Source organism: Letharia columbiana (assembly GCF_014066305.1).
Source record: "Letharia columbiana isolate WasteWater2 chromosome Unknown Sc0000004_s0, whole genome shotgun sequence".
Lineage (NCBI taxonomy): Eukaryota > Fungi > Ascomycota > Lecanoromycetes > Lecanorales > Parmeliaceae > Letharia > Letharia columbiana.
In genome coordinates this window covers 670293-683379 of record NW_023501040.1, presented here as the reverse complement: position 1 = coordinate 683379, position 13087 = coordinate 670293, and the positions used below count along the sequence as shown (strand labels likewise).

Genomic DNA, 13087 nt, shown 5'->3' with positions numbered 1-13087 from the left:
TAGACGTTCTTTTATGTGATTTTCTACGGCGATAAAAAATTCAAGGAGGTAGAGAGTATTGGGAGTGAAGGAACGGGGAAACGATGGGTTTCTCATCGATTGCTTAGAAATGCACTCGGCATCAAAGTTTGTGTAGAAAAATCGTCATTTCTATCAAGCCCTAAGGCTAGTCCCAGTACGGAAGCACTCGACGAGGTCGAAACGTCCGAGGATCCCCTCGATCTCCATTCCTTGAAAAATGTTCTCTCCCATAACATTGCACAACAGCGCTTCGATCTTTATCATGAGCTCTGTGACTTCTTCCACTCCTCTGCTTCTCCAAAAGCATCAAAAGCTTTCTCATTAACCTCCCTAGCGATGTCAGCAACGCCAGTGATGATCCACCCCTTGCTCTCCGTTTTCCACATGTTGAAGATATTAGTTCCCGTATGGTTCAGCCTGCCATCTTCTAGGAAGAGGTACGGCGTCCACCTGCACATCTAGAGATCAGCGTTGCGTTTTTGGTAAAGGAATTTGTGAGACAAAGTTCGAGGATCCAATTAGGACAGAAGGTAGAGCCACCAGAGCTTTACTTCCCCAGCATGTCTTCCCTCAAAATGCAATTCCGATTGGGAAGAAAAGAATTGAAGAACTGCACTTACGCAACGCCCAAATCTCCATCAACATGCACCCTACAATTGTAGATCTGCTCATCCATTTCCATCTTCGACTCCACAGGGATCCGCTCCACCACTTCATCGAGACTCAAATGGACCGCCTTGCCTCGACGGATCAGTGTCGTTGCCCCCTTCGGTAGTACCAACGAATGCATCAGCGCGCGATCTTTGTTCTTGATACACGAGAGGAATTTGTTGACGACTTCGAGAATGGCGACTTCTTCTGGTATATTGATAGGTCCGGATCCCTTAGCGGTGCCTTCGGAGCCGGTCAGAGCTTCGGCGGAGGGGGGCGGGTGCGACATGTTTGTTCAAAAGACCGGTTGGGCGTCGTTTGTGGGGTTGAGAGCTTGGGGATGAGAAGAATGGCGGTCTGTAGAAGACCAATTGACTCATGGATGCACGAGATGGTGTAAGTGCACTAAGTCGTCAGCGTTCATCTGCTTTCTCTATCATTTCAAACCGAGGGACGCAGCCCGTAGAATCCTTTACTGCTTTGGATGCGGTTATTCGCGGATATTTCTGTTGACCTCGAAGAGCGACATGGATACTGATAGTCTGCTTGTTAGTGTGAACTGAGAGGGAGAACAGCTAGACTTTAAGCGCGAAGCCTTGATCACCTTGGTCTGCTAATATACAGGTCTATGTGAAATCTCGCAGGCAGAACCCTTCCTCGTTATTCGTACTACAATGCCCAAAAAGTTGTGCATCAATGCGTCATTTACAGCTTGGGCCCCTTCTGTCTTCTGGCTTCCCTATCCTGATCCCTCAGCAAGCGCCTCAAGATCTTGCCGCTGGGACTCTTAGGAACGACATCAACGAATTGGACGCCTAGTATGAATTAGTCCAATCACTTACCCTCCATGGAGACCCAGTTGGACGAATACAAGTCCGAGAAAAGTCGAAGCTTACCTCCTTTCAACCATTTATGCCGGGCTTTGTGCTCCTCGACGTGTTTTTGGATTTCTCTCATGAGCATGCGATCACTGTCTTCCAGACCCACAGATGACGATTTGACGATAAAGGCTTTTGGGATTTCACCGGCGGCCTCGTCAGGGACGGGAATGACGGCTGCGTCGCTAACAGCAGGGTGCGTCAGAAGATGAGCTTCGAGCTCAGCAGGCGCAACTTGTAAGCCCTTAAAGACGGTGTTAGCCAGTTCTTCAACCACATCATCTCGCAGGCCTCATACTTTGACTTTGATCAACTCCTTGATTCGATCCACGATGAAGATATGCTCGTTTCCCTGGGGACTCTTTCTCACCACGGCTTCGTCTCCGGTTCTCATCCACCCATCTTGAAATGTCTCTTTATTTGCTTGAGGATTATTGAGGTATCCTAGCACAACGCTGGGTGATTTGACCACAAGCTCGCCAGGCTGGTCGTATTCCGTTATCTCCGTGCCTTCGATCGAAACAATCTTTGCTTGAACTGACGGTATGAGCGAGCCACACGATCCAAGGAATATATCGTGAACTGCGGTGGAGCATATTACGGTGCTTGTCTCGGTAAGACCTACAAGCAGAGTAAGCAAACATAAGCCCAGAACGGCGAGGGCCGTTGGGGAAATCCTACCATAACCTTGCCTGATTTTCCAAGAAGGATGCTGCGTTTGCAGCTCCTCCGCCGTCTCTGCACCCAGAGGTGCTGCGCCAGTAAATATTGATCGGACCGAACTGAGGTCGAACTTATCTAAAGCCGCTTTGTTCTTCGCCATAAGAATAACGATTGGCGGTACCTATGAAGAATGCATGTATCAGCCAAGCTTGATCCGGCTTCCTCAACTATGGAGATAATCTGTACAATCGTAGATCGGGAAGCAGAGGAGATGTGGGGTGGAAGGGAGCCTGGCTCACCAAGGGAAGTGAATTGATCTTAAACCTTTGAATGGAATGGAGGAACTGATTAAACTCAAATTTCGGGAGATTGATCACTTGATCGCCTCTATAGGTGGTTGCATGACAGATAACAACCAAAGAGTAGATATGGCTTTGTGGTAATAGACCCAGCGCAACTTCTGTCATACCATACTTGCTGCCCGGCTCTTGTACGGAATCTCTATAGGGCTTCTCGGACGTCGCTATTTGCAGGACGTTGGATATAACATTTCTGTGGGAGATCATGACGCCCTTCTGTTTACGTAGCATCAGCAGGTGTTGCGTTATTGCATGGAGAGATGCATACAGGCAAACCAGAGGTACCACTTGAATAGCAAAGAAAAGCAGTTTTCCTTGCACCATCGCCTTTCTGCCATTGGAACTTCTCCAATAGGGGGAGCTTTCTTCCATCTTGAATGAGCTGATCCACAGTCTTGAACTCTGGTGGGGACGATTGACCACCGGTAGCTTCTTTAGGTAGAGCAAGCAGGTAGATACGGTTCTTTGGAATTCCAGAGTTTGCAGCAGCTTCAACCGCTAGGGGTAGAAGAGGTAGACACGTAAACAAAGCTTTGGAGCCGGACGACTTCAGCTGATGCTCCAATTCGGCCCGCGAGTAAGCTGCGTTTGCTGGCGACACGATTCCAGACAAGCTATGAACAGCCCACGACAACGTTAGAGTGTCAATCTATGTTCGTTTGCGCATTAGCCACTGCCCCACACTATCGCTTTGTATAAATGGATTGTCCCTACGGTGTTGACACTAAATATTCCAATCACTTTGTCCCACTCGGTTCCTCCATTCGGCCTCCAGCCAAGCTCTTTTGACAGTGCCCTTGCTAGTTGATCAACACGGTCCCGTACCTCCAGAGCCGAGTACCCGAATCCAGTCAGCCCACACGTGAAGGGTTGCCTTGCATGGTGGAGAGGATAGCGACCATACTGCTCATTCAGCATGAACTCACTGATGGGTATGGAATCTGGTGGATCGAAAGGCAGCTCCGGAACCCATTGAGGAGGGAGAAAAACCATCGTGATGATGTTACAGGTTCCGCAAGAAAGATACCAATGTAATCATGAGATCTGATTGACGAAGGAGAAAGAGAAGATGACAGGGAAAGAAGCAAAAAAAGGCGTCAGCACTCCTAAAGGAGCCAGTCCGGTAGAGTACCGAGGCATTCTTTGCGGGGAAGTGGTCTTTTGCGGCTATACCCGGAAGTCTCTATTCCTTACTACCCACCTTAGTGCTACTGAGACGACAAGAGTCGCAACGTACCCGTAGATTCTTGGGCATGGTCTGGGAAAACAAGGTATAGAGGCTCCGGACTAAGCTTCGAAGACCCTCATATATCCTTCGACAACACCGTTCAATGCGACTTGGCCAGCAAGGCGCGGCAGCTGCCGGCATGTCAGTACTTCTGGAACACAGGGATAACAGCAATGGACCCCAAAGAGTCTTCGGACAAAGTGGGAAGACCAGCCAGCGAACGTGATAAGCCTCTGAGCTGCCTCAAATAAAGAAATTTGCGATATGAGCTCGCAGTTATTGCGTACAGACTTCCCAACGATCCCAGGAACCGGTGTTGAAGAGGAGATTTCCGGCCCGTTAGAATACTCGCCTGTATCGTCGCTGCACGTTATCATCCAGACTGTTCGGCTCAACACATATATATATGTCTACAAGAGGGAAAGGCTGACTTTCCAGGCTAATAATGGTGTCGAGCTTGCGTGGAAGACCAAAGTCTGGCGCTGTTAGAAGCCGACAGCCTGCAAATTCACGCATCTGAGAATGTGTCGGACAAGAGCTCAGCTGCAGCAACCTCAGCGCCAGCCCATTGCCGGCGCAATGTAACAGGAAACGTACCTCGGAATTCGCAAGTACAATTGCTCATTGCACCAGCTTGCCAGCACCAACTCGTTGGGAGAAAGATAGCACTCTTCGACCACAAACACTGGACGTCGGAGCCATCTTCTCCAAGGGCTCGCTCTAGGACTTCGGGAAGCACCGTCGGAGCGCACCAGTACGTCTCAGAATACGCTGCCCAATTCCTCGCTCGACTTCAGCCTGGAAGCAACATGGTAGCAGAAGTGGCCACATCGCACCCTTGGGAGACTGACAGCGAAAATTATGGGCCTGGGTTTTCGGTGACCTAATCCATGTAAGGGCTGCCAAGTTGCCAGTGCTTGAGTGAGGGGCCCTAGAAGCTTTTGGTTGCGCGGTCGTGATGCGCCAGACAGTAGTTCAAAGCACTTATGGAAAAGGCTCCGAGGAGAGACTACGAAGGAACACTTGAGCTCAGGACTATCGCAGTCTGTCCCCCTCGACCTGCTGGAATCCGAACAACAGAATGTCTAGAGGCTTTTGCCTTCTCAAACAGAGTTGCTGTTCTCTGCCAGCCTCAATGACCAAAGCTCTGAGCCTGTTGGCATTGTGCGAGATGTATCACGCAGAATCTCGAACCGTGCAAGGCCTATTTGCAGCACCGATGCAGGCCTTGGAGACGACTCACAGCTCTCTCCTATGCACAAAATGGATTCTTCAACGGCTGTTAGAGACGCTCAATCCAATGGTGACTTGCCGACCCCAATCACAGGAACTGGACAGTGGCGGAAGGTCATCCCCAATGCATACATACCTCTGCGCGATAATCAATGTCCACCACACCAAAGGTAGTCAGGATTCAATCGACACAAAGGAAGGCGGGAGGAGAGTGTGTGAACCCAGAACACCTGATTCCCATACTCTGCCAAGCTTGAAGGTATTTGGACTGTGAAATGAATTCTTCAAGAAGGGTCGAAAGGAAGAACGGGCTTGGAGATGAGCTAATTGAAATTCAAGGCACTTGAGCCATGACAAGTAAGGACAGTCATATGAACCAGTCCTGCTGAGCTCGATGGAAGGTGCTTTTGAACTTGATCTATCTCAGCAATAACTATCTCTGAGCTTGGCTAGTGGCACTGTCTATGGAGATGTCTTTTTGACTGGCTTCCGCGCTTCACTGAAGACGTTCACCAGAAAGGCATCACACCGAAGGTCTGCTTTAGGTGACGTGTATGTGAGTATATCCTCCAAATTAGTCAAGCTTCTGTAAGGACACCGACCTTGAACTTTCTCACGTCTAAGGGCCAAACCTGAGTAAGGAAACTCGTCCCAAGGAAGCTTGTTGTCCAAGTCTGTTCAGAGTGACTGTGAGGGCTGGGCGCAGGAGCCCTCATACCCCAGCTTCTTTGAGCCTGAGTGAAGACGTTGCCAGTGGCGAAGTGTCTTACTCGCAACTAAAATAGTCACTATGGCCATGAAGAAGATCACTGCCGAATCTGCTGCGCTTGATGAATGCTGTTGACTGTCAACGGGACTTTTTGGCGCTACGTAGGATGAATGAGTCCACTGCCTGAACCTGATGAATAACGTTAATGATGAATACAGATCTGTGACTCCAGCCCAGATGAAGGACTGCTTGGTCCAGCAGGGTTTGATGAATATTGGCAGTCGTTGTGAATCTAGCTGTCGAAGCTTGTGGAACTCTAATCCATTCATTCCGACTACGCCCAAAATAGTCAAGCCGAGTTCACTGAATTCACATTTCCGTGATGAATTGCAAACCCGCCGGTGTCACTTCTGCCATCGAGTAAGTTAAAAGCCGATTTCTCTTCCCAAAAATCTCTTCTACTAAATTTCTTCTCCATTACATCTCCTCTCCGAACTTCGACATCAAGAATTATCTTCAAGGCGTACATCTCCCTACCAACCTTTATCTTGCAGTTTACTGGAGGCTAGCTTCTCGTCTGCCATTCCATTGATTGGATTCAAAGCCAGTTTTTCTTTCCACATAATTTCTCTCCGTCACATCTCCATTACATCTCCGCACCTCAAAATCAACCATCTTCTCCAAGACAGCCATCAACCACCGACCTCATATCTCCTTCTCCTTCTCCAGCCTGCGTCTTCCAAGTCGTCTTTGCCTCGATTCTTCTGTGAATTCATGAAACCTGCACAAAGTTCTGCTGCAAAAGCTTCCCCCTCCCAAAAGTTCTTTGACGCAAAGGCCTGCAGATACCTGTGCCCCCAACTAATACCCTCTTTCAAAACTGCAACCTAAGACTACCTTGTGCTACGTCAGCGTCTGTTCGGGGAAGTCCCTCATCCTTCGACATGGCAAAATGTAAGTTTCTCCGCACAATCCCCTGTCCAATATGTCTTTTGCGCTTTTGGTTGAGAAGACACAATGTCAAGAGACTCGCAGTGGAGACGTTACCCGGCGCTCACTGCTACGTTATATCCACGTTCAAGAGACGTTACCTGACACGCTCACTGCTACGTTATATCCACGTTCAAGAGACGTTACCCAACGCTCACTGCTACGCTATATCCACGTTTAAGTGACATTGTCTGAGACGAATCGGGCGTGTAATTCACGGGATGCGTTGATGGGTCGAATCCTGGTGATCGTGGCCTTGCACCCCACACAAACATCACTTCCTTCGTCTACAACCCGTCTACGCTTTCACAACTCTCGACGCTCAACAACCTACACAAGACCCATGCTTCTGTCCTTGTATGATCTTTTGAAGTATGCAATAGCTGACAACCTTTCTCCATCCAGCAAAAGCTGTGTCTACAAAGACCGGCCAGACCAAGCACCCTTCAATTATTCCAGCCAAGAGTCCACAGACTGCAAACAGCCCCGACCGTGGCGATCAATCTGGAAACACTTTACGACGATCAAAACGTTTGCAAGGTATGCCAGTACCAACATTCAATCCTGAGCTGCCGGCAACAATCCAAGCAATGCCTAGCAAAACCATGCTATCTGCACCAGGATTGCCCTTCGTTAAAGTAGTGCCGGATGGAGCTGTCTCATTATCTGACAGTGGTCCCACCTTTATCGGAGCCACTGACAGTGATGAAACCTTAGGCGATCATGCTTTTGAGGAGACACAGTCTTCGTCCACAAAGCCTGATATCTCGACCAAACCCGTGCTTAATGAGCCAGACATTGACACTTTCAGCGAATACAATGGGACAGATAATGAGAATAGCGATAACTCTGACGCCGAGCAGAATAACGATGAGGGAAACAGTCGTCCCTCTAAGAAACCTTCAAGGTCTAAGCAAGACAATCTTGGCGCCGCTTTGGTCAAATCAAAAAAGCGCAAAGCAGCTACGTCCGGTGGAAAGAAGACTGCCAAAACAGCACTTGCTCCACCGCCGAAAAAGAAGCAGAAAGTTAACGCTCCAACTCCCAAGAGGCAACGCAAAGCTGGCAATCCAAAAACCAAAACCGCAAAGGAGAGATTCCTGGCAGCGTCCGCCGAAGACACACGTCCCTTACCATGGGGTGAGCCTGAAGTGTGGGCAGAGGTATAACCTTCCTCGCCGATGGATGTCAACCGTCAAAGCTAACACATCTTCAGACCCGTCCTGAGCTTTGCGAAGCTCTTCCTTGGTTTCGTTGCTGGCAGGGCGCTGGCCATACTCATGGTGGATTTGTTTTTGGGATGCTGCTTGATGAGGACCAGGGTGAGCGTGCATATATGGATGAGCACGTCACGATTACCAGAGCGTGAGAGCCGCATTTTTGATTCAATGGCTATAGTTCTAATCTGTGCTAGGGGAGGCGGCATTGGAAAGAACGATTTGGGCGAGATCTGCCAAATCAAAGACCACGACTCGGAGAATGGGAGAATAAAAGCCTTCATCAACAACGAGAAGGAGAAAATACCTATGCATCTGATTATAGGTGCGTCTTGCCGTCCTTATAACCTTTCTTAGTGGTATTGATTCTCAACAGGGCAAAATAACATTCATTGCCCATCCAGGATCCCCCACCGATACTGTGTGACCCCAGATGTCCACATCACAGATCACTGGGACGAAAAGAGCAACGGTCATGTCGTTGTCAAGTTCCGGTTCGAGAAAACGGACCTTGACAAAAAGAGTTGGTATGCCGCTGAGGGTTCGCCAGAGTTTCACGTCCCCACCAGTATCAAGGCCTTACGTAAGGAATGTTCTAAATGCAATGTCACAAAACCACAAGTTTTTATGTCAGGATGGATGTGCCTTAACGGCAAGTGTGTCTCATTCTGGACGCTCAACGACATCCTTGCGCCTGAGGCTCAGGATTATAATCCTGCATTTGTGGAGGAGCGTCAGACTTTTGACGGCTTTATACCACCATATGCAATGAAACCCGAGCTGATCCAGCCCAATGCGACTCACGGTCAGGCTTTCCCTGCGACTAGACAATGCTGGGAGGGCATTGTCTGTAAGCTCTGCGGTCGATGCAATTTAAGACGACACTGGGATGCTTGGAGGTGCCGCACTGAAGGCTGCCCATTTGTGCATAAGCTTCCGATGGATGTGATTCCAGCCTCAAGTGTGATGGGAGAGGCTGGCTATGGCTTTCAAGGTCATGGCGTGGCCCAAGACAAGATTTTGGAACCGAGTATCAATTGCGAGGTACGAAAGCATGGCTTATACCGCGAGTGTGTCTACCAGCTCGGCGATGGGCTTATTATCACCCACCTCAACTCCAACAACGTCATCAACAGTGCACCTGGTGGACCGGACGATCTCTTCTGCCACTTACAGAAGGAAGATATTGGGCTCGAGAGGCTGCCAATGAAACAGAGCGTTGGTAAGTGTTCTCCGAATCATGTTACAATTGAAATAGCTGATAAGTAAAAAGTGGAACAAACGTATTCGAGGCATTTCAGTCACAACTTCGTGAGTCGTTAGCTTGCATCGAGTTCCTGCTCTCATACTTACACCTAGCATAGGGGATGCCCTATAAGTACGTCGTGGGACACGATAACTCAACAAGCCTTGCAGACGCTCCTGATGGTATCAAGGAGGCTGTGCGTCGTATGACCTGGGCTGCAAAGCGCACCGTCGCAGATGAAGATTTTGTAGACTTCAACGAGGTTCTTGCGATTGGATACTTCGAATCCATGAAGATGAATGTTCGTGCCCTGTTCCGACCTCCGATCTATGTGTGCTATCATCTGGCTAATCGCTCGCAGTATCACGACGATGGTGAGATATCGCTCGGTCCTACGGTCGCTTCGATTTCATTGGGCTGCCCAGCCAGGATGAAGTGGCGCCTTAAGATGAGATACTGGTGCGGTTTCAAGGATAAGGGGCGTAAACACTACGATCCTAACCAGCCCATCCTGCGCGGTTGTCGTAAACCTGAAGAGCGCCGCAAACTGAACGAATTGGCGAAGACAGTGAGCACTGCCGAGCTTGATGCGGCTGCTCAAGTGGCCTTGGCTTTTGACAAGGGAGAATCGAAGACACCTCCCAGCGGTCTTAGAGTTGGACCTCCGACATGGTGATTACATGGTGATGCATGGTGCTCCTATGCAGGTCTACTACGAAGTAAGTCTTTTTTTGAATGCTTATATTGACTGGAGATTAACCGAATATAGCACATGGTCACACCTACCGACAAGCTACGTTTCGGCCTCACATGCCGTTATGTCAAGCCCGAGATGGTCCCGGAAGACATGCGCTCGATGGGAGACCTGACTCTCGATCCTGCGAACGCCTACGATGGCGATCTCGAGCTTTACAAGGATCACATGGAGAAGTATGAGGCAGGGAAGGTTACGAAGAGGAGAATTGCTTCTGTTGCAACTCAGGCATGAGCGGATGATGAATTCTTTGCTGCAAGCTTCCTACGGAACAGACATTGTTGCATACGATTTCTTGCCAGTTTGTGATCACTATCGAGCTTTGGGGATAACACCTACCTATGGCTAGCTCGAACCATCTAGCATACACAGGAGGCATATCTGGGCGCGGACATTATTTACGACTTAATGCTATCTAGCACAATTGCCGATGGTCTTTGAGCTTGGCCACCCACAACAATTGGGAGATGCCAGGCTTACGACATCTTACGACCCAGGCTAGCTAGTTCCATAGTGTGCTTTACCAGATAGCAATTCTATGACATCAAAGCTGCTTCCCCATGCAAACCCTCCGTGAGACCAAGACCACCAACTAGAACTACAATCACGCAGGGCGACTCGCAGCACAAAGTCCAGATATCTCAGGCTTCGAACCTCGGTTTTGGGACGCACACAGCTTCACGGACCATCTAGGCACTTCACTCAAAAGCCCATGGCTCTAAAGAGCTCGGGAGACTCACCAACAGCAACCAAGCCGGACATCTAGCAGCACAAACCTCACACATTTTGTCTTCGAGCATGGAACTTGTAGCTCTCCAGGCTCGAGAAGCATATCATCTCAACCTCTATCGACAGCCTCTACCCAGGACGTTACACCATCGCATTCCGAGCCCGGAGAAGGGACGCAATCGGACTCGACCGCCCTGGCACTTCCCCCCAAACTCGAGACGGAGCACGAAAAGGTTGCATCACCGCTCCTGCCATCCTTGTCTACTGACTGCCCTACAACAGCATCTTGCCCCATCCTACCTGACACGAACCAACATCCAGGATCCAAACCCCCGCCCCCCTTCGCTGCCGCTCTCGCAACACTCTTTCTTTCACTCATTCTGTGGCGATGCGAAACGGCGTGGTGGTCCGGGAACGAAAGCACGGACGGCGACTCTCGTCCACTTCGACGGTGCCAACAGCTGCCCCTCGCGATGGGCTTTGCTGGGACGGTGACCCGCTGGGGCTGTTTGGGCAGAATGGTGTGGGGTTTGATGCCTCAGATGCGAGTGGTCTGATCGGGCTTGTTTGGGGACCTGATGGGCTTGGGTGGATGGGTACTTGGTCAAGCTTGATGGCTGTAGCGAGGCTTGCTCTCGCAATGTTATACGTTCGTCAACGCTCGTTGTGTTACTCATTCATGCAAGCGCAGTGCCTAGGTTCATGGTCAGGTCGAGAAGATGCTTGTTCGCCATTCCGAATCTTGTTTATAGGCTCACACCCTCTTCCCACGCCATTCAGAACGGTCTGTTTCCCCCAATTACCAAGCAGGAGACGACCTCCCCGTGTTTCCTCCCTTTCCTAATCAACACCCCACCCACCACCCGCCAGCCTCTCCAAGATCTCCTCTTCCGCAACCCTCATATTCCCCACGGTATTGCCCTCCCCACTAGGCCCCACATCATTGAACTGCTCCACAACCCTCACCCTCCCCTTTGCAACCTCCAGGATCATACCTCCCTCGACGGCCACCTCTTTCGTACCCTCCCTAGCGTCGCCACTGCTCAATCGACTCCCCGTGGCGCCCAAGCCAGCCGACACACGGACAGTCTGATTCTCAACGAGCGAGACCATAACGTCCGCTACGAACTCGGGTGTCACCCACGCATCGTCATCAGCGATTAACTTGAGTTTCTCCGGCGCTTCGGTCCACAGTGGCGTCTTGATCACGCCTGGGGCGACGCCAGTTACTCTGATTCCGAGTCGAGAGTCGAGGGGTGCGAGCGAGCGGACGAAGCCGTTGATGCCGTGTTTTGTCGCATTGTAGATTGGGCCAGGGAGTGGAGTCACTTGGCCTGCTATGCTGGAGATGTGGACGATTGATTTGGGAGAGGACTTCTCTTTGTTGGAAGAGGAGGAGGAGGAGGAGGAGGAGGGGAGGGGGAGGAGGAGGAGGAGGAGGTGGGAGATGGCGAGCTGGGTTGTGCGGATTGGATGGGTGAGGTTGATGTCGAGGATGGCGTAGCGGTTTGATGTCGGATCGTCTTCGGAAGGAGGTTTCCCCGGTGGATGCCAGAAGTTAGAAAAGGGCTACGGGAACGTCAATTGTCGAATTTAAAGCCAATAGAGGCTTAGTGGTACGCACAGGCTCATAGACGCCAGCACCTGGACAGACAATATCCGCACCTCCAAACTCTTTGCTTGCAACATGAAACATACGCTCTAGCTGTTGCCAGTCTCGGACGTCTGTCTTTTGGAAGACTGCTTTGGCGGGGGACTGCGACTGATTGGCATGATTGGATACAAGCTCTTGAGCTTCGGGGCGGAGGGCTAGGTCTGCGAAGAGGACATTGCAGTGTTTGGTGAGGAGAGCACGGGCGAAGGAGAGATTGATTCCTAGATTATTCTTTAGAATGTTTGAAGCTATTGGAAGCAGTAGAGAAGCGTGTGCAGGAGACGTACCTGATCCCGCGCCTGTTATTATGGCGGTCTTTCCTGCAAGTCCTGCAAGAGGTAGGGCCATGAGCTAGATTGTAAGGTTGGAGATTGCGAATTCGAGAAAAGCAGCGAGCTCCAGAAGGGATTACTCATGATTTTATGCTGTCGTCCTTCCTTGGACTTGGAGCTGGTATTGGCGCCGAAGAGGGGCGAGAGGGGTTGAAGTCTCGATAGAATGAAGGCAGGTGTGCCGAAAGAGAAAGTGGGTTGGAAGCCCATCAGACGTTGGAGCGGTTGTGCCAGCAAAAGAGGCATTTGTTAGAGTAGTGTCACAAATCCCCAGAATACTCCCTTGTCCGACCCATTTTCTGTTCTGCAATTGCTCGGGCTGATTTGGCATATGTTTAAGCGATTTGCTTGGGACACTTACTACCTCAAGCTCGTAGGAGTTAGAAGAGACCTTCAAAGACTGCGACTTTCGTGCTTGCCAAC

General features: G+C 50.2%; 5 protein-coding genes across 5 annotated transcripts; 2 read left to right on the top strand and 3 right to left on the bottom strand.

Annotated features, from left to right (window-relative positions):
* Positions 1 to 281: 281 nt before the first annotated feature.
* On the bottom strand, positions 282 to 961 carry HO173_002182 (uncharacterized protein; the record flags this gene model as incomplete). Its single annotated transcript, XM_037304116.1, has 2 exons — positions 282 to 471; positions 642 to 961. The coding sequence occupies 2 exons, from the start codon at positions 959 to 961 to the stop codon at positions 282 to 284; spliced, it is 510 nt and encodes a 169-aa protein (XP_037168911.1).
* Positions 962 to 1377: 416 nt separating this feature from the next.
* HO173_002181 (uncharacterized protein) lies at positions 1378 to 3565 on the bottom strand (the record flags this gene model as incomplete). Its single annotated transcript, XM_037304115.1, has 7 exons — positions 1378 to 1487; positions 1569 to 1794; positions 1849 to 2171; positions 2232 to 2394; positions 2513 to 2788; positions 2841 to 3221; positions 3287 to 3565. 7 exons carry the CDS (start codon positions 3563 to 3565, stop codon positions 1378 to 1380), a joined length of 1758 nt encoding a protein of 585 aa, XP_037168910.1.
* A 3121-nt stretch (positions 3566 to 6686) lies between these two features.
* On the top strand, positions 6687 to 9871 carry HO173_002180 (uncharacterized protein; the record flags this gene model as incomplete). The annotated part of the gene is made up of 8 exons (XM_037304114.1): positions 6687 to 6696; positions 7138 to 7895; positions 7949 to 8097; positions 8147 to 8274; positions 8326 to 9171; positions 9223 to 9260; positions 9314 to 9496; positions 9557 to 9871. The coding sequence occupies 8 exons, from the start codon at positions 6687 to 6689 to the stop codon at positions 9869 to 9871; spliced, it is 2427 nt and encodes an 808-aa protein (XP_037168909.1).
* Positions 9872 to 9896: 25 nt separating this feature from the next.
* HO173_002179 (uncharacterized protein) lies at positions 9897 to 10183 on the top strand (the record flags this gene model as incomplete). The annotated part of the gene is made up of 2 exons (XM_037304113.1): positions 9897 to 9914; positions 9965 to 10183. 2 exons carry the CDS (start codon positions 9897 to 9899, stop codon positions 10181 to 10183), a joined length of 237 nt encoding a protein of 78 aa, XP_037168908.1.
* Positions 10184 to 11518: 1335 nt separating this feature from the next.
* HO173_002178 (uncharacterized protein) lies at positions 11519 to 12910 on the bottom strand (the record flags this gene model as incomplete). Its single annotated transcript, XM_037304112.1, has 4 exons — positions 11519 to 12247; positions 12303 to 12553; positions 12620 to 12661; positions 12745 to 12910. 4 exons carry the CDS (start codon positions 12908 to 12910, stop codon positions 11519 to 11521), a joined length of 1188 nt encoding a protein of 395 aa, XP_037168907.1.
* Positions 12911 to 13087: the final 177 nt, after the last annotated feature.